The sequence below is a fragment of the Anabrus simplex genome, chromosome 5 (genome assembly GCF_040414725.1).
Source record: "Anabrus simplex isolate iqAnaSimp1 chromosome 5, ASM4041472v1, whole genome shotgun sequence".
NCBI classification, from domain to species: Eukaryota; Metazoa; Arthropoda; class Insecta; order Orthoptera; family Tettigoniidae; genus Anabrus; species Anabrus simplex.
The window spans coordinates 94,960,750-94,986,863 of NC_090269.1; the positions used below are offsets into that span (position 1 = coordinate 94,960,750).

Genomic DNA, 26,114 nt, shown 5'->3' on the forward strand with positions numbered 1-26,114 from the left:
ACACTGACACAGATAGGTCTTAAGCCTGTTGTACACAATCAAATTTTTGTCAAATTCAAGACTTCACAAGAATTGTCAATACTTCACAAGTTAACTTGTCAAATCACTTTCAATACTTGACAAGTCTTGAGAAGTCTTGAAAGTGAATTAGAACATCGATCAAAGAATTGCCAAGTCCTTGACAGAACTGAGCAATAGGAATTCAAGTATATACGGTGTGTGCTATGCTGCTAGGCATGTTGGGATTGCCGAGATGGGAATCAAAACAATAAAATTGCTTCTTCATGACGGAGGGATGTTCTATGTGTAATAATGGCTAAGTATGAGACACATCCCTGCTTATAGAGCATTCAGTGAACTCCGTAGAGTACCAAAATAAAATTAATAAAATAGCAACTTACAAGGAGACTGCAAGAGAAATATCTCAAGGAAGTGGACAGCCTCTATGTTTATTACCGTATAGTTACCTATAAGTAAACACTGTCAGCTATGATCATTTTATGATGATCTTTGCATATTATTATTATTATTATTATTATTATTATTATGGAATTCCTAATAGGTTTTCATGTAATAAGTAAGGCTCGGATGTTGAAGACCTAAAAATAGCCCAAATAAGAAAGTAACCTCAAATGTGATGAAATGTGACCTCAAAAGTGAATAATCTAAATGTGGCCATTTCAAAATAAATTATAAATCGAAACGGCAATTCCTTTGATCACATTTGTTCATTGAATCTGTTATTCTTACTTTCATATTGAGTTTCTGAATATATATGTTTAGCAGTTATTCAAAGTCTGTTGTCCTTGATTCACTTATCAAACATTTGTGAATACATGCCTATAAAGTACTAAGTTTGCTAAGATTATCAGATAACACAACATTTTGAAAGAAAAAATATGTTTGCACAATGCACTGATGGTTTAAAATACGAAAAAATTAGAAATGAATCTATTTTTTAAATATTTTGGAATGTTTCAGCCCAGATTTCATTAATATTATTCAAATGCATTTAAACTGCGTACCACGAAACAAATTAAGTAGATGTCTTTCAATACATTATGGTAGGGCGGCAGGGCCTATAGTGCAAACTCACATACGGTTTTCATTCTTCTCCGCGGGTGGAATTGAAGTGTATGACAAGATTCATGTTTTGTGAACACTTGTTCGCATTTGGTAAGTTGAAGATGATATCTGCACAGCTACAGCTGTTGTTGAACCACCGAAATATGGCGTTTCTACAAAAATAGCTCAAAAAATGACCTTATGACAAAAAATAGTCAAAATATGCATTTATATGACAAAGATAACTCCTCATTTCCCTAGTATGCCTCTTCAGTGAGGCCTAGCCTGTTTATAATAGCTTTTGGTGGAGCTGTGGAGGATCAAACCAGCCTTCGGGCTGAATACCCAACATACATACTTAGTTGTGATCACAATCACCTAATTTGCATCAAAATCTAATCAGGCAAGAAAATAGAGACAAAGAATAAATACGACTTTTCCTAAACATCCGTGCCCTAGTAATAAGATATGAATTTCCGTTGCATTGCTATCATTTTTATTCAATCAATGTGAGAAAATGCAATAAAACACAACTTCTGCAAATGACATTATAGCACTAAATACATTGCAAAAATTATGTTGAAGATAAACTCATTAATATTTCCCTCATGTAAATTATGGTATACTGCACATTTCTTTTCTTTTTAAGAATATACCACTGCTAGTCCAAGAACCACAACAGCTGTCTGCCCTTCCTCCATGTTAAAAAAAAATGCTATCAAACCCTACCAATTTTTTTCAAATCTTATCAAACCTTCAGAAACAATGAACAATCTTTGATAAGATTTGACAAGTTTTCTTGGTGTACAACAGGCATTATGATGATGGTGGGAGGAAAGGGCTAGGAGTGTGAAGGAAGCAACCATGACCTTCATTAAGGTACAGCCCCGCATTTGCCTGGGGTGAAAATAGGAAACCGCAGAAAACCATCTTCAGGGCTGCCGACGGTGGAATTCAAACCCGCCATCTCCCGAATACACGCTCACAGCTAAGCGACCTTAACCATGCAGCAAAATCGCTCAGTCAATCATTTTCTCCAGTGCCATCTACCAGCAAACGGTTGAACTAAGTAATCCAATGATTAACATTTGCTCTGTTACTCAGTCTGCTACTAGTCTACCCTTCGTACTATGATCTGTGTGCCACCTAGGAACTAATATCGGAACTTTTAAGGGAGATGTCTTGTTTTAGAAGTTGGTACTCCTTCTCATATTAATAAGTTGGCATTAACTGCACCCAACCAGGATGTACAAGTGTTGACCTTCATTTCCCTTATCATTTTTTATTTTGCTGCAACTTGGCCTTTTCAAAATTTAATTTTGGATTGTAGTTTTCTCTTCCCCTACTCGTAGTTTAGTGAGGACTTATCTTCTGTTTCTATGTGCCTTCTTGCTCCGTTAGACTAAGCTCTCATGTCATTATTCGAGGATGGGATGGTCAGTAATGTTTTCTGTATCTTCGTTCTCTCTGTGCTTCCATCCTTTTCTAAATTTAAATCTCTGCTTTTGATTTAATACAATATTCTTATGGCCAAATTATGTAGAGCGAGCCTTGCTGCTTGTTAGGAATCTCTTCCCTATTTTGTGGTCATGTTGTATAGCCTCTTTTCCAGTGATGAATAACAAACATTAACTTGAAACTGACTTAAATTGTTCCTTGTTATTTCCTAGTGTTCCAAGAGCACAAAGTTTGTGAAATGTTACAAATATTTGTATGAATTATTATACAGATTACTAAGGCTCAGATAATTATGTGCTTAAATGTTTTACTTAACTAAATATGCTCTATTTATTTACATATTTTTGCTGCCTTTATAATTAAATACATATTCAGGTAGAATTTCTGCTGCCTTTATAATTAAATACATATTCAGGTAGATTTGTTCCTAAATACACATTTCCCATATTCTGCAGTAAGTTCTACTTCTTAGATGTCCCTTGCCTACATTTTTGATCCTTGACAATTCCAGCAATTGGCTACAATGTTTTGTCAGTGCACCCTTGTTTCTGTATTTTATTTCAAGACAAATTCTCTGGCCATAAAGAACAGTAGGGGGCTGGAGCCAGTAGAGTCTCTTTTAGGCCTTCTCTGCCCCTCCACTATCCTATACCGAAATATGAAATTTTACTATAAATGGAAAGTGGTCTGCCAAACTTGTAGAAGACCAACAGTGAGGAGTTCTCATTTCAACAAATAAGATGCATTCCAAAAATGTGAAGAATGTTCCTTTGAACCATTCTACGTGGGAGTTTGACGACTTTTAAAATCAGACAGAACTGTGTAATTTTGCAACATTTGTGAGAAAACCGTAGCTGCAGACATGCGTTCAGAAGTTATACAATATACTGCAACAGCAAAACACATTTACTTCTCAAAATTCAAGATTTGAAATCTGGTCAATGCTCACAAGATATTTGTCACACATTACTTCCTGCTGATATATTACTTAACATATTACAGGATCCAGTGCTACATGAAATGTTATAAAAGTACATCAAACTTCCTTTCCATGACTAGTCAACCTGTGCAAGTTCTACTTACCATAACCTTGCTCTGAGGCAGTACATAGAATCTGCAGTGAAATTGGAGACACCAAGCAAGTGGCTGTGGGGTTTGAGTCACATAGCTATCAGCTTGAATTTGGGAGATAGTGGGTTCGAAGCCCACTGTCAGCAATCCTGAAGATGGTTTACCATGGGCTCCCATTTTCCACCAGGCAAATGCCGGAGCTGTACTTTAATTAGGGGCACGGTTGCTTCTTTCCTACTCCTAGCCCTTTCCTCTCGCATCATCGCTTTAGGACCTATCTGTGTCGGTGCGACGTAAAACAAAATTATAAAAAAAGAAATTGGCGACGATGTGGTATGGATTACAGTGGATGAGACGACTGACACTACTGGATTCGGAAAATTAGACAAGCGTTGGCATCTTAAGCAGAAGTACATCTGATGGAACATTTGTGCTGAGGACTGGTTTATTCACGCAGCTGGACATTTCAACTAAATTTTCGAGTAACTGGCGGGTATAATTATAGTATCAATTTAAGAATATATATTTGAAACTTAATCACATAGTTATCTGAGCCCTACATATTACTATTTACCCTTGTTAATTAATTACACATTCCTTGTTAATGAATTGTTAAACAAAAAAGGAAAGAAAAGAAAAATTACAAAAACATAGGCTAGCTTAGACTTAACATAGATTTTTTCCATTGCCTTGTCTTCCATTACCTCATCAAGCCCGAAGGTTTTGTCATTTCTTATATCCCAGAACTTGCCTGCTTTAACAATTATGATATAACATAGTGTGTTCACTCCAGGTTTGATGCTTTATTGTGGAGAAGAAATATAATTATATTTTTCTGAAACAATTTTCAGGATAGTTTCCATGCATTACTGAATTAAGGAAAGGTTCATATTTTATAGCCTACTATTCACCGATGTGATTTTTTGGGTAACTGAATTTAGTGATCTGGGTTAGTTTTAGTGTAGCACACCAAGGTTGGTGCTTACATTAAATTGATCCTTTCCTTGGATGACGAATCTCGCCCACCGAGCACAGGTGCTGCTTGCAAGTACCTGTGATGTTTCAGGTGCTGTGAATAGCCAAGGAATGTAGCTGTCCTACCGTCATGTTTTTTACTTAGTTCACGTGTCTTTCAGTTCTCTATGGCATGGGGGAATGACTATGATTGCATTCTGAGTCTGCTTGAAAGCGTTTTAGATACTGGAGTCTGAAGTGAGTGATGATGGTGATGCTTATTGTTTAAAGGGGCCTAACATCTAGGTCATCAGCCCCTAATGGTAAGAAATGAAATGACAAATTACAAGTTCAAAATCATCCACTGACCAAAATAAAAAATCATGAAGAATGAATGGATGGATATGAATTTAAAACAATCAGTGGATCTGACCCAAAAACTATCATAAAAAATAGTATTACTGACCAAGGGACCACTTCAAAGGCACAATCCTGATGATGATGATGATGATGATGATGATGATGATGATGATGATGATGATGATGATGTTTGTTGTCTAAAGGGGTCCAAAATCCAGGTCAACAGCCCCTCATAATGGTACATGTCGCTAGTAAAGTACAAGCATGGTATTTGTCATGTTGGGGTACTAATCAAAAGTAGCGTAGACTCACAGTGTTCCACACATGATAGTACAACTCGCAAGTATTGTACGTCGTACAGGTAACGCAGACCTATGGTGTTTCTCACATAATGGCGCCACTCATAGGCAACGCAAACTGATGGTGTTCCTCACCTAGGTGTACTAATCACGGGCGCCGGTATTCCTGTGGTGTTCCTCATACAGTGGGTACTAATTACAGGCAATGCAGACCCACAGTGTCACTCATTTAGTGGTACTAATCACAGGCAATGCCCAGGCCCATGGTTTTTTCCACAATGGTACTAATCACGGTTACTGGAAACCTACAGTGAACCCCTCTCTGCTGCTACTAATCACAAACCTATTGTGTACCTAATATAGTGGTAATACTCGCAGGTAAAGGCGACCCATGGTGTTTCCCGCGTGATGATAATAATCAAAAGCAGTTTCATGGTTCTAATACAATCATCCCTTGGTCGCCCCTTTTAGTCGCCTCTTACGACAGGCAGGGGATACCGTGAGTGTATTCTTCATCGGCGTCCCCCACCCACAGGGGGTTGTTTCAATTTTTTTATAGGGTAATGTTTAAGGTAACTGAATTACACACATTTATACGTTCACATACTCTATAGAGAACACAAAATGCGAAAGCGTAAGTTAAATTTTATCTCAGTTGTTAGAATGGTAGTCATATCCATAAAGATCAGAAATTATAGAAATTTAAAAACCAAATAACATATGTCAAGCAATCATTAAAAAAAAAAAAAAAAAGTAAGTTTACTTAGTTGCTTGTGAATTTATAATACTGCAACGAATGCAAACAGTAGAATACAGTTTGGTGACCTCCATCTCTCACACCAAAATGCTTAATAACTCCGAACACAGAGAACAATCATTATGATGAAATGGAGAGATGTTCATAGAACTATGGCAGAAAGGTACAGGAATGTACAGCACCCTCACTTTGGTGCATGATATTTAAAATGGAATTATTTTGTTGTTTGGTCTAAAGAACCTAGCGTCATTAACCCGCGAGGGATCGCGTCCGGTTGTTTTGATCATTTCTGTTTATTTTGATCAATCCTTCTGCGAACACTGTTTAATACATTTCCTATCCCTCAGTACCTTTGAATGGACTCGACCACACTTCCATCACACCACTGTTATCACTCTCCACTCCTTCAGTGAGTTACAAGCTGGCTATCCGGTCGTTTTGTTCGCACGCGACTCGTCACGTTACCTGTCTCCGTTCTATTCAACCATACGCGACTCATGGTGTAGACTTATTTATAATGCGGAAAGTGCACTGTTATCATTCATTGTTGAGTAGAGGGAGAAGGATCATTGTCTAGATGTGTGTTAAATGAAATTAAACATCATTTTAAAAGTATTTTCCATAAACAGAAATTGAATATTTATTTTCAATTTCATCACCAAAAGGCAATCTCATTATTATTATGATAAAAAGTGTTTGTGTTTATATAATATTATCTTATATTATTGTAACAATAAATGGCATATTAAGTAAGCGTTTGGTGTTTTATTGATTTCCGGTTGAAACGACCGTACGCGACTCCTGACGTTACACTTGGCACGCGACCCCTCCCAGGTTAACAAGGTGAATGGGTTAACGGTTTCTTCCACATACCTGTGATGGCCTACAACGCCGTTCTGTTTCTGAAGGTTCAACTGGTTCAGTACAAGGGCTGCCTGCTGATGGCCCAGCACAATGCTCTTTGTGGCTGCATTCTTCTTATTGTTGATTGCTGTACTATTATTGTTCTTATTGTTGGCATTGACAATCTGCTGCTGTTGCTGCAGCAGATTAGCCAACTGCTGCTGCTGATTCTGACTTTGTAAGAAGGCTGCCAAACTCTCCTTGGCACTTAGGCCCTGAAATGTAAGCATGTCACACAATTACATTCCAAAGAACACAGAGAGAAAGGATTTTAGTGGTATCTTCAAAAACTGTAATACTTATTAGTGGGATGTAAAACCATAAAATTATTATTGAAAAATTCAATCATCAGAGAAAGACATCAGTAGGCTGTGTTGCTGTCATGGCTGCAGTTTTTAGCATGAAAACATTGAACAACAGCTAGCTTTCCAAATACATGTTCATTATATGGTTAGTAGTTGTGATAGAAGTGTTCTGAATTTGAAAATGATCATTTTTGAATCTAGTGGGAAATGTTATATATATATTGTACATTACTCTATATTACTGAACTGACTAGTGCATCAAAACTGTGCAATATTTTAGTTTTAGCTATATTTAAATATATTTGAATTAAATGCATTCACACAGAAGATTTTTCTCTATTATGAACAATACATGGAGGGATGAGTAAAACAGATTTACAGGTCATCTAATACAAATGATTTGTAGACTTATTTCAACTATGATGACAGTTTCATGATAAGACAGTATTTCCTATTTTAAAAATGTGTAGAAAAGGCATGCTTAAGTGATAAATATCAATTTGTTTATATACGTATCAAAGATCCGAAGCCTAATCATTGTGTTAGCAACATGCACTTGGTGTTATGTCCCAATAAATAAAGTAAATAAACAACAGTTGTGATTCATTGTGGTACCAAAACTTCAGTGTCACTCAGTAAACGTGCTCCCATTTCTCCTCTCTGAAATCTGGCAATACTAATTTATAAGTTAAACTAAACAGAATTTTTGACTAATTACAAATAATTCTGACAAAGATGGTTAACTTCAGTATCATGATAGGACCTCAACAGAGGTGAGCAAGAGATCTTCTACGTTGATCACGCCATTTGGACATGTGAGCGGTGAAGAACTGGAGCAATCCTGCACTTTCTGGTCTGTTCGGCACAACTCCTGGGGATTTTGCTTGGGTTTCTTGATCTTCTCCATCGGTTAGAGCAAGATAATTTTGGACTTGGGAAAATCATTCACGTAATGCAATGTTAAGCTAATTTTCCACTAAAATTTGTTTACTTGTTCGCAATCTGCAGTGTAAATTTCTGACTAAATATCACTAATAGTTTAAAAATATATATTTATTCAGCCAACAAAGACCACAAAGCATGAAATTACAGGGTCTTTTCAAAGTTCACTGTGCTCAAGAAATTGTACTCAAGCTGTAAGAGTGACAATTCTCCCATCCAGCACACCTGGTTGCTTATTTGAGGACACGTCCCACAAGTTGACCAGCAACTTCTTATCATACGAAGACTTCAAACTTCTGCCGAATTCAAATTGGGGCCAGGGGCCTTAGGCAAAAAAGCTATGTAGAGCTTTTTGTGCAGCGCAAAAAGTTATTATAGGTTGAAAAGTATTACATGTAAGAGAATGATTTATATATTATCCTAAATTAGAAGGATGAATGCACAAGAAGTGAGTGCAGAAGCTGACATACTGCACATGATGTCAGCACAATATGGCTGCCCAATCATGGTAAGTTTTGGGCAGTCAAAAGTCAGTTACCGTGCGATGTAGCTTGACATGTACTGTAGATGTCACACAGTGATGAATGAGGTGTGATTTGATTTGTCTTGACAAGATCTAACAGAAAATACCCAAAAAATTAAAATGTGACTGTAAATAATAAAATACTCAATGTTTTGTGACTGAAAATTGACAAAAGTTTGGCCTACTTGCCAAAATATCCATGTATAACTATACTAATAAATAAGTCAATGTGTAGCTATCTATAAATGTATAAAAATGAAAGTAGACATGAATTAATAAGGTACATTCAGACATACTAAAACCAAGTGACCGCTGCTCAGCACGAAGACCTGCAGATTACGAGGTGCTGTGTGGTTGGGACTACAAATCCTTCTGGCCATTATTCTTGGCTTTTTATACCGAGGTTACCATTTTGCTCTCAGATAGCTCCTCAACTGCAATCACAGGCTGAGTGGACCTCATACCAGCCCTCAGATCCAGGTAAAAATCCTTGACCTGGCAGGGAATCGAACCTGGGGTCTCTGGGTAAGAGGCAGGCATGCTACCCCTACATCATGGGGCCAGCTTTTCAGACAGCCTAGAAACTTAAAGCTTGGTACTAGAGAAGCTGATGCCCTCAGCATTCTTACAGAAATAAAAAATTTCCTGAGGGGATCAGACTGGATGGGTGTTCAGAATTGGGGCTCAGCATAAGTATGCAAGTATTATTTCACCCAGTGATAGGAGGTTTTTAAATGATTTAATATATAATATTGGTCATAATATGTGATATACAGGTAGGAGGATTCACGTGTGGATGCCATTTTTGATAGAGCAGTCAACTCTTTGTTAATGCTGGGTGTATGTCACTTATTTACATCCTCCTCCTCCTTTCCCCTTATCCAGCTCCTGCCAGGTTGGGGAATTTATAGCACTTCTCCACCTTCCTCTCTCCTTCCACCATTGCTCTTCCATCATTTTGTCGCTGTCCAGGTTTCTTCTTCTTGGCACTCCTCTTTATTGAATTAATTTGTCTTGTTCAAGGTCTCCCTTTCATTCTCTTACCCTCGAACTTCATCGTCATCGTCTGTTTTGGTATTCTTTTCTCCTCCTTCCTCTCTCTTTACATGTCCAAAACATTTTAGTTTAGTCCTGTCAATTCTCCCATTTAGGTTTTCCATTTTGACCTCCTTTCTTGCATCTTTGTTTCTCAATCTGTCATTCCCTGTCTCTCCTGTCCTACTTCTTAGGTATTTCATTTTGCTGGCTTGAATTCTACTCTCCTCCCTACTTCTCACTGTCCAGGTCTCAGCTGCATAACTTAATATGAGTGGATAATACATTTTTTACACTATCTCTTTACACTTCCTTGATACTTTCTTATTCCAGACAAGGTTTCTTACACTCTGGTAGAATGCTGCACCCTCCTTTTTGGTATTATTATTCCCTTTCCCCAGTCTTCTGGCACACATTTCATTTAATCACACCTTGGTATATATACTTTCTGTTGGTAGAAAAATAGAAAAAGACTGTGGTTATGCATGCATCATATTTTTGTAATTCCTGGAATAAATGATATACGCCCTGCACCAACAAAGAGTTTAGCACTCTATAAAGTGCGGTTAAGGCATCATTTGTGTGACACGACATTCAGGATTTAACCGCTCACACCGGTTCGACGTGTATGTGTACAGATCTATAAAACATAAGCCAGAAGCAGTTTTTTACTTATACCTGTACGAACTAGGCTAGCGATGTTTTAGACGTACATCTGCGTGCCATCTGTTGGTTGTCGACGTGAACTTTTAGCCCGGCTCGCAGCACAGGGTATCATTCTATGCAAGGGAGTATCATCTACCGTAATGCGGCACTGTGTTGGCGTAAAAGAATTTGTTTCATCAACGTCGATCACTGTAAACAAGATAGCGGCATCCTCGCATAGTCTGTATTTATCTAAAGCACCTCTTGAACGCATATTAGGTGAAAGTATTGATGAGAATAATCCGAGTGATAATTAAAGTGCTAGTGATGATGATTTTGCACAGTAGAAAATTACATATGATGGTAATATAAGTGAATGCTTACCCGAGTTGTCATGGACACCTGTTGATTCAAATTGTATTCCGACAAGAAGGTAATTAGGCATTTTTTTTTACTTTGCATGCCACCTTTTTTTATGTAGATACAACAACTGCATGATATGAACTGTATATCCACTTATTTTGAACAAAATCAGACAAGTCGTTTAGAAGTTATAAGCAATGTTTGCGACAGAATGTAAAATTCTGATATTTTTCTAAAATTTATTACCGCTGTAGAGTAAAACTTGGCCAATTTTTAATACTGGCCTGAAGGATTAATTGATTGGGTACTGGCATTTGTGGTCTTGTTTACTTCTCAATGCTTTGTGAACATCGGAGTTGAAGTATTAAAATCAGTTGATCATCACCGTTCTTCAATCTCAGTTCCATTTTTCCGCCCACCACGATGGCATTAACACATAAACCCATTACATATTATTACCAATATAATTTTTTATTAAATCATTGAAAACTTGCTGTTTCTGATCAAAATATCTTCAACTGAATTTTGAACATACGTACGGAAATTTTCGAAAGAATTCTATAATTTCCTGTCAGTAATTTCACCACTACCAGTAATGTTGTTTTCATATAACATAACCTAGTTCAATAGTTGCTCACAAATTACATTGCACATTAATGCAATAACCCACTTCTTTTATAATTTCTTTACATCGCACTGACACATATAGGTCTTATGTTATGGCAACGATAGGATAGGAAAAAGCCAGGAGTGGGAAGGAAGTGGCTGTGGCCTTCATTAAGGTACAGCTCCAGCATTTGCCTGGAGTGAAAATAGGAAACCACGGAAAACCATCTTCAGGGCTGCCGATAGTGGGGTTCGAATCCACTATCTTCCAAATGCAAGCTCACAGCAGTGCAAACCTAACCACACAGCCAACTCACTCAGTCAATAACACCTCCAGATGAAGATCATGGTGATGGTGATTGTGGTCTTAAGGGTCAAACTGGAATGGAGACCACAGAAAAAAATGTCTACTAGTGTTGATATTGTCCAAATTAAAATAAGATACTTTATGTATAATTAAGAATACTGAAATACTTGTCAGTAAAATGTAAGAGTTGAGGGTAATACTACAGCATTCTAAAAGTATTACTTTAATTAATTTTCCTCTCCAAACAGTTACCACTAACAATTACAGTGATACAGCTATGAGGATTTACAATAGTGGCAGTTATTGTTTTAGAAGTAAATGGAATGTAATAATCATCCTCTACCAACATTGATCACATGGGAAAGAGGGTTGGTTTTTAAATAATGAAGAACAAGAAATAAAAGGAAAGAGGCATGAAAGATGTGAAACTGGATGACTCTCTATGCCTCGTAAACCTAATAAAGGTGGGGCCAAGAGAGAAACAGAGATGACAAAGAGAGATGGGATGGGACAGGAAATATGAGGGCGCTATCATCGCTCATAAGCCTTGGGACTCATTTAACCCAATGCTTGCTTTACCCCCTTGACAAATAACAACCACCTGACCAGAAGCCTCACTTAACCTTCATTGCTAAGGTATATCTACTGATTGTTCCTCGAGTATCTTGGATAGATATTCACACTTAGCTCTACTAATGCCCTCAATGTTAAGCTGACAAATAGTTAATTGATGGCCCAGGGTCCAAATACTGAATGCTGAGACCTTAGAAAGCTCCTTGGAGGAACTCCACTCAGCATCTCTAGAAGGAATTAGATGGATTGCAGACCTTTCTATCAATATCTGAAAAGTGGTCCTAATGCTGTAAATTATATATACGTAACAATATAATTTAACGTAATTCTTACTGTCTTGTAAGCATCATATGCTAAATAATAATAAATTGCTAAGGTAAGCAACTTAGCGATCTAGGTTGTAGTAGGAATCAGTGAGTGTAACCTAAACTTTTACTCTGAGCAAAAGAGGAATCTTCCTGTAGTATGGTGCTCACCCTACCCAGTTAGTGATTTGCTTTTCTTTAATGTACATTTATGCTTTGGAGTGGAGGTTAATGCGTCTGTAAATGTGTCTAGCTCAACATGGTAAGCATGAAATACTGTGCGTTAGTAGAAGGAAATGCTCATCTTCCTGTCGATCCCGAACAGACCACGCCTGTCCAGAATCCACCACAGCACTGCACGTTGCAGAATGTTCTTCACTACTTGTCTTTATAGATGGCATCACTTACACTCTGCCTGCTGTCATTTCGTGATGAATACAGTACTTTTGCATCCACCTCTTGGCACAGGCCAGAGTAAAGTGTAGCTTCCACCGAAGTCCCAGTCTCATCCATGGCTGTGACAATATGGAAGTTGCCGGGGTATGGGTAGTGCTGAGTAATGACATTCGGAGCATGACTAGTGCATCAGAGTGTTATGAAAGGTGCTGCTCATAGGGTCAGTCGTGCTGCAATAGTACTTTCTGACCCAGTGAGGAAAGCAATGGCAAACTACCTCACTCCTCATCTTGCTTAGTACTCCTCATTTTGGTGCTGCCATTGGTTTCTGGGGTTTCCTTGTAACCGCATAATCTTAGGTGGTGCTGTTTGAGGATCCAACCAGCCTCTGGGCTGATGACCTTACACTAGAGGAAGGCAGAAAAGTGTGTAGCATAACCAAACTAAATATTCATCCACGTTTTGTTTTGTTTTTCTTTGTATTACACTGTTACTTTCTAATCAAGGTTAATAGCATATCTGTGCAAGTGTAAATGTGAGTAACTGCATATATAAAATAACTTAGATATAGTGCCCTGTTTCAAAATTGTTGTTATGGGAAATTTTCACTTCAGAAGTTTTCAGCTACTTAATTTCATTGGCGACCCCTGCATCTAAATTCTCCTTTGGTAGGGGTTTCTGATTTTGTTATTTTCAAGCCCTTCGTGGCTCTTCCACTTTCTTTTTGCCAATACTTCATTCTTTGAAGTGTGGGATTTCTTCCAATTTCCTACTGATTAGTGTTAAGAGATGACTGTTGCATGGTTGTACTTCCTTTTGAAACAATAACCACAACCACCACTTTATGTTTACTATCCCCCTGTCCTAGGTAACGTTATTTTACTACTTTTAAATAATTTCTTACTCACAGAGTTATAGAGGTAGTCATATTGAAGAGTGTATCGCTAGCTGATCTTCGTGCTGTTTCTAGGCACCATGGTGGGTCATTCATATTCTAGGCCCTATCGTTCTGTATGTATAGTGACACTTAAGGCAACACTCCAGAAATAAAAAGGCATTTTTACCTAATGCATGGATTTTCACTCAACTTTGTGTGAATGTCACTTACGTAAAAGTAAAGTTATTACAAACATTTCTTTCATATACAATTAATAGTTTTTCCAAAATCAATTTTTGTTTTTGAAAGTTTAATTCCATTTTTTTCATGAAATTTAATTAACATGTTAATGTAAATTCATAATTTGGTAGATAATACTTCTTTTAAAAGCATTACATATTGATTTTTCTGTACATAATTTATATATAGAGAGATATATCGTACTTAAGTTCTTGTCATTTTTGTTCTACTTGAAAAATTCTGCAATAAAAAATTCCATGTGCCCCTCCACGGCACTTAATACCCTTGAAAGGGCTTTGGCCTGCCCAGTGACTGCTGCTCAGCCAGAAGGTCTGCAGATTATGAGGGGCCGTGTGGTCAGCACGACACATCCTCTTGGCCGTTATTCTGGGCTTTCGTGACCGGGGCTGCCATCTCACCATCAGATAGCTCCTCAATTCTAATTACGTAGGCTGAGTGGACCTCTAACCAGCCCTCAGGTCGAGAGAAAAATCCCTGACCTGGCCGGGAATGGAACCCGGGGCCATCGAGCGAGAGGCAGGCACGCTACCCCTATACCACGGGGCTGGCTGTGATACTTATACCATTCAAAAATTTTTACATTTTGAAGAATATTGTGGGAGAAAATGGGATTTAAATGTAAAATTACAATTGGCAAACAAAGCATTATTACAGTGATAAATTGTTTGAATTCAGCAGAATAACTTCGTGACAAGAAAAAAAAACTCAATCCGTTCAATTTTAGACTTTTAAAAAATTTCACCTCAGACATTTAAAAAATTTCACCAAAGTGACGAAAATATTGATTTTTATCTCCAGAGTATCGCCTTACCAGGACATAGAGGTGAGGGGACAGGTTGTACATCATGTCGTGAACAAGTGGGAGGAGTACAGCATGTGTTCACTTACTGCAGATGATAGGAGCTACGCAATGCAGAGGTTCTGAGTAAACACGGTGGTTTTGGCTCTGCTTGCGATGTGCGGACAGCTGCAGAGGTGTACCCAGATTACATGTTCAAGGGGAAGGATGTTGAAGTTCTCTGGAAACCCATGCAGCGGGTATTTTGATGTGCATGAGGAGCCAGGTGAACCCTCAACCTGCTTCTACTCCTCTGTTCTCACTGAAGGCACTTCAATGCCTCCACATTGCAAGGAAGTGGCAGTGTTGACAATAGGACAGGAGTGTGAATAGAGACACATCTTCCTTAAAACCAAAGACGACAAAGTGACGAACATTTCCGAGACAATATCCATTGCTCTTATTTCTCTTCTAGAAGTCAGTTTAGAGAAGAATTTTTGTATAAATAATCTATTCTTTCTCTCGTAAAAGTCAATTTAGAGAAGAATCTTCTATATAAATAATCTGTTATTTCTCTTGTAAAAGTTGGGTTGGAAAATAATCTTCTGTATGAATAATCTGTTATTTCTCTCATAGAAGTTAGTTTAGAGAAGAATATTATGTATTAAAAGTCAGTAGCGAAGCTTGAGAGTAGACAGAATAAGCTGAGATTTTCACAAGCATTCTGAAGAAATAAAAGTAAATATCTTATTTTAACACACTACTGAAAGGCATGTGTAATGAAGCCTTACCTATCAAGTAAACAGTATTTTGTTCCAGCTAAAGAGCTGAAGTGAGCTGACCAATTTCAAATTTCCCTAGTCGCGTAATATGTGGCAAAGGGGAATGCCTAGCTAAAGCATTTTTTTTTTTTTGTGTTAGCTTTCCCTCGTGAGTAAATGTTTTCTAGAGTAAAGAATAGTGTGTCTTATGACTGATTTTGTAAAATGTATGTGTGCTTAAGTAAAAATCCAGACACGTGTCTTACATTTTATGTATCATCATTATATCTTTCTTCAATAGAAACACAACAATGGGAGATAGTGCAGACATTAACAGTGAACTATTCAATTTGGTTAACTTTGAATAAGAAGTTTGGTCGAGTGTCTGTCTTTCACGCTAAATGTTGATATGATATGCCTGAACATTTCGAAAAACATGGTACAAGAAATGCCGGTGGTTGGCAGGGAACAAAACAATATAATAATACTTTTCATTTTTTCCCCCATTTGATTTACATCACACCAACACAAGACAGGTCTTATGATGCCGATAGGATAGAACAGGGTTAGGACTGGGAAGAATGAGACCACGACTTTAATTAAGGCACAGCCCCAACATCTGCCTGGTGTGAAAATGGAAAACTATGGGAAATCATCTTGGCTAAAACAGCAGAGTTTGAATCTACCATTTCCCGAATGCAATTTCACAGCTAGGTAAACCAAACAGCATAATCAGCTCTCTCAGTATTATTAGGTTGTTGTTATTTCATGAAAGGCTATGTTTCATTCAGCTTACTCAAAGAAAATTCCCATGCCCTCGCCTCTGTAAATAACCATGTGAAGACTTCTCACCTGTTGCTGCTGCTGCTGCTGTTGCTGCTGCTGCTGTTGTTGTTGTTGAAACGCTGCATGTTGCTGTTGTCTTTGCTGTTGTTGCTGTTGCTGAAGTTGCTGATGTTGCATCTGCTGCTGTTGTAACTGCTGAAGTTGCAGCTGTAATTGCTGCTGCTGTTTCTTCTGTTGCAGATGCTGTTGCAGAATCAACTTCTGATGCTGCTTTGGGGCCAGGTCAGTGTTAATGACGATGCCATTTGTCACCGATACTTGCCCTGGCTTCTGGACCGAGGGCAAGTTGCTGCGAATTTTCTGCAGCTGTAGTTGGGAATGCAGAAGTTGTCGCTGCAGCTCCTCAATCTTGCGCTGCTGATCACGAATGATGTCCTCGCTAATGGGTGAGGGAGGAGGAGGCGGCGAGGGTTGTTGGGAATTGAGCACAGTCTCGCTAGTGTCCATGTCCAATTCTCCCGGAGCTTCAGGCGACATGCTCTGGGATACTGGAGACAGCTGTTGCTGCTGCGAGCTGGGGGAGAAATTGGAGAGGCTGACGCTGTCATCTTCTCCGCAAGTTGACATCTGCTGCCCCAGAGGAGACACGGGAGTGTCCATCGACAGACCTGAGCAAAACACAGGGGAATGGTTGATACAGAAACTAAATTTAAAATTACAAGAGTTTAAAACCTGATTGAAACCAGCCAAGGACTGTAATGAATTCACTGTTATGGAGTCTGTTAAGCTACAAGCAAGGTAAACATGCACATTCACGAACATGCCTTACCGGAGGGAGAATCGTCGCCCATAACTGAGTGACTCGATGGAATGCTGTCGTGCTGCTGAGGCACATCGTTAAATGACTTGAGACGTTCGATCAGCTGAGGCTTGGAACCAGACACGGGCAAGTTGCGTCGCTTGAGCTCGGCTTTGAGGTCGCTCACTGCCACCGAGATCAACAGCACCACATTAACCACACACACGCAACACACACAGGGAAGCCATGCAACAGCATTGCTATTTACATGACTGACAAGGGGAGGCCACAGCTATGAGATCACTGATTTCATTCAGACTTTGGAAGATTGATCTACATTAAAAATAACAGATATGTGTCCAAGAATTTTAGCCATTGGCCCTTGTTTAATAAGAAAATAGTCCTTTAACAGCCTGCATACCTGCTGGCAATTTGTGTGCGAGTATCTGTAGCACCGCTGCTCTAGAAGTCAGTGCAGTGTTCTAGACCACCATGCAGGCATCTCAGGTTCCATGCATGCCAGCGACTCATTCTTTCTCCTCTTCTCCCCTTTTTCTTTTCATCTTTAGGGGAGTAGGGGTAAAATAACAATTTAACCTACAACCTGGGACGATAGTAAGCATGTTTGTTATCACACAGCCTATAATTAATCTACATATTTTGTAACAATTAGTCAGCATGGACAAAGACAAAAACATATTAAATATAAAAGAAAAGAGAGAAGAAAAGGTACAAATGAGTCATTGGCACACCTCGAACCCGAGACACACAAGTGAAATCTGGGACACTGATCACTAAACCAGCGATGCTACAGATACTCACATGCAAAATGATAACAGGTATGTAGGCTGTTAAATTTTAAGGACCATTTTCTCTCTAAATAAGGGCCAACGGCGCAAACCCTTGGATCTGTATTCATTTATTTTTAACTTAGATCAACCTCCCAAAGTCTGAACAAAATCTCTGTGACCTCATAGCTGAGGTCTCCTCTTGCAAGTACAAATTATACAACATATCTGAAAAATCTCTTCATAAACAAGTGAAACTAATGTCTGCAGTGGACTGAGCATTACAACCATGAGCTGCAAAAGGGAAACTACTGAAACAAATTCACGCACTGTTAAATCATGTTGAAGATGGACATAGCAGAGAAAAACAGGTGTGCTAAGATAAAGGTAGTAATACTACTTTAGTCTGATATAGCCAAAGAGGCCTTCGACAGAAAGAGGAAAATTCTTTGTGGACGATTGGACATGGGGTTAGGGAAAAGGCTGGCAAAATGCTTTGTCTGGGCATGGCGTTGTGTGTGAGCCGAGAACTGGGCACTAAGGAAGGAAGAAAGGAAAGAAGGAAGGAGACTGGAAGCATCTGAGAGGTGGTTATGGAGGAAAACGGAAAGGATATCCTGGCTGGAAAGAGTGTGAAATGAGGTGGTGTTGGAGAGTGTGTACAGCAAGAGTAAAAGGTTCCAATGATTGACACAGAGGAATAATTATACCAATTTTCAAGAAAGGTGATAGAAAAATATAAACCGGGTGAGTTGGCCATGCGCGTAGAGGCGCGCGGCTGTGAGCTTGCATCTGGGAGATAGTAGGTTCGAATCCCACTATCGGCAGCCTTGAAAATGGTTTTCCGTGGTTTCCCATTTTCACACCAGGCCAATGCTGGGGCTGTACCTTAATTAAGGTCACGGCCGCTTCCTTCCAACTCCTAGGCCTTTCCTATCCCATCGTCACCATAAGACCTATCTGTGTCGGTGCGACATAAAACCTCTAGCAAGAAAAAGAAAAGAAAAAGAAAAATATAATAATTATATGGGAATCACTTTGATGTCCTAGGAGGCTAACATAATGGAAAGGATTCAGATTCAAAAGGGCAAGATCAGAGATAGAGCCAATTTTCATCATGAGACAGAACATGGAAGAACAATGAGAGTTTGGGAAGAACATGGTGATACTATTTGAGATAGAAAAGGCTACAATAGTGTCTTCAGGGTCAAAGTTTGGGAAAATCTAACAGAGAAAGGAAATGGAAGAGGAATAATGTAACTGCTCAAGTCAGTGAATAATGAATGCTACAGCGATATGAAAACACAAGTGGACGAAGAGGATGGTTTATGATTGAAAGTGGACTGAGACAAGCAAGTGAACCAGTGTTTCCCCTACGACCTTTTTAATAAGCACACCGCCCTGCCGTTTCTTACAGACCGCCCGGCTAACATAACCTGATATGTACTAGTTACATAATATCAATACATATTTGAGTCATTGGGTGCTTCAAATTGAAATGTAAATACTGAAAATTTGTTAATTTAAATGATAGATCTTCATTATTGTCAGCATAATTGCATCGATTATATTGGAGTTTTAATGTTTAGCTTGACTATCACGCAGTGCCATGCACGAGCAGTGTCTGGATTAGTGTGGAATCCCATGCAAGCACTCGAGTCTGTGGTAAATCACAAACGCGTACGGCACTGCGCAGCAACCGAGTGGAATGCCCCAGTGTTACATGTTTATGAATGAGCAGTAGAACACCAGAAGTTCAAAATACTCTGTTATGTCTTTTTAGTGATAACACCAAAATAGTTCGATTTTGCAGTTAGTTTACCTGTCTGATATTTTTAATGGCCCGAGGGGAATAAAGTGAAATTTTATCATATTTATTCTTTACTCATTCCTGCCACCCGGCTGATGAAAATTTCTGGGGAGAACACTGTGTTCTGTCACCCCCCTCTGTTGTTAATAGTAATGAATGACATCATGAGAGCAGCAAAAGCAGCATATGGAGGAAGACAAATGAATATGATGATACTGTGATTTGAGAGGTTTAAGAACAGCTAGATACAGTGAATGGAAGGACTGAAGAATGTGGACTGAAGATCAGCACAGAAAAGAGCACAATACTGGTGATGAAACGAAGAGAGAAAGAAGGAAAATGTCTATTAAACTTGGAGACAAAGATCTGGAATTGGTGGAGACTTGGGAAGTGAACTAATACTTAAGCGACTGCAGCTATCGAGCTCGGTAGTATTGAAACAGAAATAAACATACATCTTTATACATTTCTAAATATTTGAGTGTGATTTGATAGAATCTGATGATGATCTTTCAAGAACGAAACTTGTCGTTCTATTTGAATTACCGGTCGAGTTGGCCGTGTGGTTAGGGGCGTGCGGCTGTGAGCTTGCACATGGGGGATAGTGGGTTCGAATCCCACTGTTGGCAGCCCTGAAGATGGTTTTCCTCCATGGTTTCCCATTTTCACACCAGGCAAATGCTGAGGCTGTACCTTAATTAAGGCCATGGCCACTTCCTTCCAACTCCTAGGCCTATCCCATCGTTGCCATAAGACCTATCTGTGTCGGTGTGACGTGAAGCCACTAGCAAAAAAAATTATATTTGAATTAAACTGTTTCTTTTTCACGTATAATACTGTTACCATATGTTTTTGTTTTTCAGGTAGTTTATAAATTTATTACCAAAAATTAGTTTTGGCAGACTGAAGAACCTAACAGTTAAAAGTTAACTGAGTTGCAACTGAAAAGAGATGGCTTCATATATCACAAAATCCTTCAGAATGAAAAAGTTGTCAACATTCATGAAGAATCACTTCAATTTAGATTTGGTGGTCAAATGCACCACCACTCTTCGACTTACTTGTCACAATCTTACATTTGTGCAAAACATTATTGTAGAAACTTAATAATAATGTTATTAGCTTTACGTCCCACTGACTACTTTCATGGTTTTTCGGAGATGCTGAGGTACTGGAATTTGGTCCTGCAAGAGTTCTTATACATTCCAGTAAATCTACTGACACGAAGCTGACGTATTTGAGCACATTCAAATAACACCGGACTGAGTCAGCATCGCACCTGCCAAGTTGGGGTCAGAAGGCCAGCGCCTCAACCATCTGAGCCACTCAACTGGCCTGTAGAAACTTTGCCATGTGTGCAATATTTTTCATGTGATAGGCCTGTTCTTCATAAGCTTGGTAACTAGTGTTAATCCAGTATCTGAACGAATGAATGAAGGTCAAAATAAATAGTAGTGTTTTATTTTGCCAGGCCACACAGACTTACTCATGCTTAAAACACCAATTTTACTTTTACACATTAAAGGAGCATTTCAAGCATTCAATTGAGAGAACTCGCGCATCCAGCATAGAGCCAGAAAAACTGCAGATAAAATGTGTAGACCAATGTTGTAAAAACCCATATAGTAAAGAATAATATATAATAATGGTCAACAATATATGTGACAATATTTATTTTAAATCAGTAGCAACGCTTTAGAAAGTGTTCAAGTAATCACACGCACTTATTCTATGGCAGATTCAGTTTGCCTGCATGTGAGAAGGAGGTGAGGCGAGACAAAAGGACCACCTCTCCTACTTGCATGGTGAAGATAGCATAGGGTGAGGAAAAGTAACCCATTACCACAACGTCTGAGGTTCCTCAAATTTCTTTGAGCCAGGTTGAAGGACTATCAGCTACACTCATAATGATTTCACACACTTTTCGCATAGAGCACTGGAAGCACTGCTGTTATCTCATAGGAAAGTTGATGCAAGCAGCTATTTGTTGAAATTTATAAACTGAGAAGAATTCCACGGGTGCGATGCTACTGCTTTCAATAAAGATGCTTTTAAGGACTCAATATTTCAATGGGATTTTGAGCAGGTCTTCTCCTCCAAAATGTTCCACAAGCGATAAGACGAGGCAATTCATGTAGGATGAAGCGATGAACTCAGGCAGGTTTGGCTCCAACCAACATTATGTGGAGCTTGCTTTATGGGCAGATGATGAATTCTGCTGAAAAGTCAGTTGTTTACCTGCACACAAGGTAGTGTTTAAGAGTTTCACTACCTTCTTCAGACAAGTGTTCTCACACCCCTACCCTCTGCAATGAAGTAATGTCCTCAGATGTGATTCCCCACTAAACCATCACAGATGGCAGGTGGCAACCTCCATGCACCTTACAGAATTTGTTAGCAAACTCTTTGCTCCTTGAGCTTTTATGATTCATAAAATTGGCATCGATCACTATCCTCAGTTTCCTTGGAATTCCCCTGACCTAAGGTCCTCTTTAATGATATGTAATACCGAGCTCGATAGCTGCAGTCGCTTAAGTGCGGCCAGTATCCAGTAATCGGGAGATAGTGGGTTCGAGCCCCACTGTCGGCAGCCCTGAAGATGGTTTTCCGTGGTTTCCCATTTTCACACCAGGCAAATGCTGGGGCTGTACCTTAATTAAGGCCACGGCCGCTTCCTTCCCACTCCTAGCCCTTTCCTGTCCCATCGTCGCCATAAGACCTATCTGTGTCGGTGCGACGTAAAGCAACTAGCAAAAAAAAAAAAAAAAAGAAAGAAAAAAAAATGATATGTAATAAGGTTTGTATGAGAATTTTCATTTTCCATGCCATGATTTCCTGCTTCTGGAGCAGATTCCTTCAGATTTTCCAGGTGACAGCTTTGACAGCTGCTGTCGTCCTACTCTCGCACAGATGATCATTTCTAGCACTGTCGTTGACAGAGCACATATTGCGTCATTCAGTTGTGTAGTACAGAAACTCTTTGTTATTAATGGTGGCTGGGGTACACGAACAGTCTCCCCTGGAGTCTTGACGCACTTGTGTAATGATCACTGCAATTTTCCTTGATGTCCCATTCCATGTTGACTGTGCAATGAGCAGACTAAATTGTTATGTGACAAGTCACTCGGACAACCCCGTGTCTGTGTTGGTGGCAACAATGCAGGAGTGCCAACTAAAAGTAGTATGTAGCTTTCTGTAAACTAGGGATTGAACCTGTGGCATGCATGTTTATCCTCACCACAAATGAACATTACTAAGTAGAATCCTTGCTGTACCAGTGCCCTTTTCTCTGCTACCTCCATCATAGAACAATACAGAAAAACAACCTTAATTTGTTGATAACTGTTTAAAAACATCAACTTCTGAGGTGTAAGATAAGCAAATGAGGAACAACAGTATACAGAACACAGTGTTCTGAGAGAGGTGTTGCTTATTGGTTATAGCCTATTTTGCATCCTAGTTTGCCTATTGTTCTAATGCTCAGTAGTATGAGTAAACAAAATATGTATCAGTTAAAAGGTTTAATTATAATAGGGTAACAGCAAAGTGCATATCAATGGATCCACAAGGAAAATTCAAGCCTTTAGTCTGATGGATGATGTGAACTCATTTCAAAAGTCCTTGGGCTTAATATGTGTTCACAACAAGTTAAAAGGTTCAAGCTCAAGTTCCCCTGACCACACTCACCCTTCATGTCCTCGAGTTTGGCCAGCGCACGGCTCTGAGCCGAGACTTCCTGAGGCGCAGTCACGGTTGCCTGTTGAGGGACAGTAGACTGCGCTACAACGGGCGTAGTCTGCACGGAATGCTGGGACGATGCCGGCGTCGTTACAGCGACAAGACCCGACAGTGTTGACTGAGCGTTGCTTCCGTCAGGACTTACAGCGAGAGGCTTTTGGGAAGCAGGTAAGATGATCTGAGGATACTGAGAAAAAAGAAAAGAACAACTCTTTCACAGCCAAATATAACAGCCATCAGCTTTTTATCAAACTAGAAGTATAATATTATCAGTAATTGGATGTCCAAAAGATGAACATTTGTAATTTTAGGCTACAAGAAAATAAAATCTGAGAGTCTCTTCTAATGCCCAGGTACTTTGATACGAGTCCAAAGGCCATGACGATAGGCGGGTTGCGATCTTCATTTATTTGTGCACGCCATCTTCCATCTTTTGTCAAGGAGTTAGTTACATCATTACGCTAGTGTATAGTTGCCATGGCTATTGTACTCCCAGCCAGCATCAAACAAGTCCAAGGTCTTACTCACCCTCCAACCTTGCAGGTCAAAGGCAGCCTTCCTTGAAACAAGCAAGGCTGCCAAATATCTGTGTCTTAAGTTTATTGTGGAACTGGGCACTGAATTTGAATTTTAGAGAGAATATTCTCCAAACCTTCCCACAATCTGTCTGCTTTTTCAGGTTCCACCTGTTGTCTTTGTTGATTGGGACATGAACACTGACAAGTATAGTCCTTGTTAGTGCACTTAAGAGAAAGGATGAGTATTCGACTGTGGAGGAGGTGAAATCGATGACTGAATCAAGTATCTTGTACCCAACTATAAATCTTGTACCTAAATGGAGTACATTCTGCAATACCAGCTGGCCCACTTTATCTTTAAGGATCCTGTAACCTTATGACTCGAAGTGACTCGAAGGAGTGATTGTTAGTGAACCTGATTTCCTGCAAAATTGCATTTCATGTTAGTGTGTCAATGAGATGTTTCAATTTACCCACACTGAGCAACGAATTAGCATTAAATGTTGCGAAGAAGCTTTGCTGTCTTTGCCAGAGTTTACGTCTAGTGTTTTCAGGGTGGTCTGACTCATCCTTGTAGCATATTGGTGCAGACTCCCCAGAATCTGTCAAACCACGGATTGATTACTATCTGGGGTAGTGCATTTAGCAAAATTTTCCTCCATGTTCAGCTGAAGACAATTCTTCAGAGTACAGTAACAGATCATTGTCCAAGTTACAACCCACGTTGTTAACGTAAGAGGGTTTATTATTTGAGGTTGTCTCCCCTAAAAAGATTTGGCTTCTCTACACTTTACAGAGCTCCTCCCACCCTTTGTTTTCTGTCAGGGTTTTCCTTCCCTTAGTCTCTATGCTAAATGAAAATTTATTCAATATAACATTTTTTTCTTTAATCCAAACGTGACTTACATACACTGTTTGTTATGAATCAGAATAACTTACGTACATATGACGACTTGCAGAAGAAACTTGGATTATGATTAGATGAAATGAAATAGGACAGTTAATTCAACATAACTGATACACTGGCAAAGATTCAATGGGTAACTAGTGAAAAAACGAGACACACATTGACGGATAAATTCAATTTCTTTGTTTTACTCTCACTGCATTAAGAAGGTACACATCCTTCCAGAAATCAATCACACATGTTAGGGTAACTTCACCATTACTCTTATATTGCACACTGATACCAGTTCACATTTCACCGGAAGTTGGAAGTCAATACAGAGGCTTAAACACAGCACTGTCATCATCTACTATCATTATCATCACTATTATCTTTATTCTCTACCTTAAATGTGTCCTGTAGTACCAATCTCATGCAGATTCGCTGACACACATTCTTCAGAAACTATTTCAGTATCAGTTTATTCTACACATGTGGCTGTACATGTACAACTCAACCTTCAGATCGAAAATAAGTTATCGATAAAAGAGAATTATGTTTAAATCAGAAATGCATGACTTAGAAATATATTACACGCAATCTAGTGCTATTTTGTCAGGATTTGTAAACCCTATGCGTAATTCAGATCTGCATTAAACTACACCATATATAAACCCATTTGAACTGAGTTATTTCTCAGCTCCTCAGTGGTTCCTGGCTTCTTGATTTAGATGTCTTCTTTGAGATATCCCAAAATAAAAGAATCTAGAGCTATCAAATGTTGGAATAAGACAGAATAATATATTTTTTATTTAGAAATGCATTTATTTCTGTTTCCCCCATTTGGAGGCTGCCAAAAAGACAAAGCTTACATAATTAAATAATTACAAGGACAGTTTAAAATGTGTCTATAAATAGGTATACTACAGTAAAGACTAAATAATAAAAAATTGTATCAGTCAATAGTTATGAAATCCATGAGAAATTCCTCATAGGACAAAGATATAACTAGGAGTATAAATGATTTTTTACTATTGCTAACGATCCTTTCAGGGCTGCTAACCCAATGCCCTTAATGAGTTGGTTATGCAAATTAAATTTCTTACAAAAGTTGTGGAATGTGTGAGTAATGGTGCCTCTTGCTCCTATCATCAATCCTAACACATCTATGGAGTCCAGATGATATTTCTCGGCATAGTATGGAATTGTGGGTTCATACATATCACATTTCTCCTTGTGTACATC

General features: G+C 38.9%; 1 protein-coding gene across 9 annotated transcripts in view; it reads right to left on the bottom strand.

Annotated features, from left to right (window-relative positions):
- Positions 1-26,114, bottom strand: part of Mrtf (Myocardin-related transcription factor) — an 814,655-nt gene that overhangs the window by 19,147 nt on the left and 769,394 nt on the right. For 8 of the 9 annotated variants that reach the window (XM_067147011.2, XM_068227571.1, XM_067147015.2 and 5 more), the window contains 4 exons: positions 23,415-23,652; positions 17,160-17,315; positions 16,397-16,998; positions 6,838-7,082 (listed from right to left, as the gene is read on the bottom strand). In XM_067147011.2, the coding sequence (XP_067003112.2) occupies positions 6,838-7,082; positions 16,397-16,998; positions 17,160-17,315; positions 23,415-23,652 (1,241 nt within the window). The remainder of the gene's footprint in view (positions 1-6,837; positions 7,083-16,396; positions 16,999-17,159; positions 17,316-23,414; positions 23,653-26,114) is intronic. The other variant, XM_067147013.2, reaches the window with a different exon arrangement.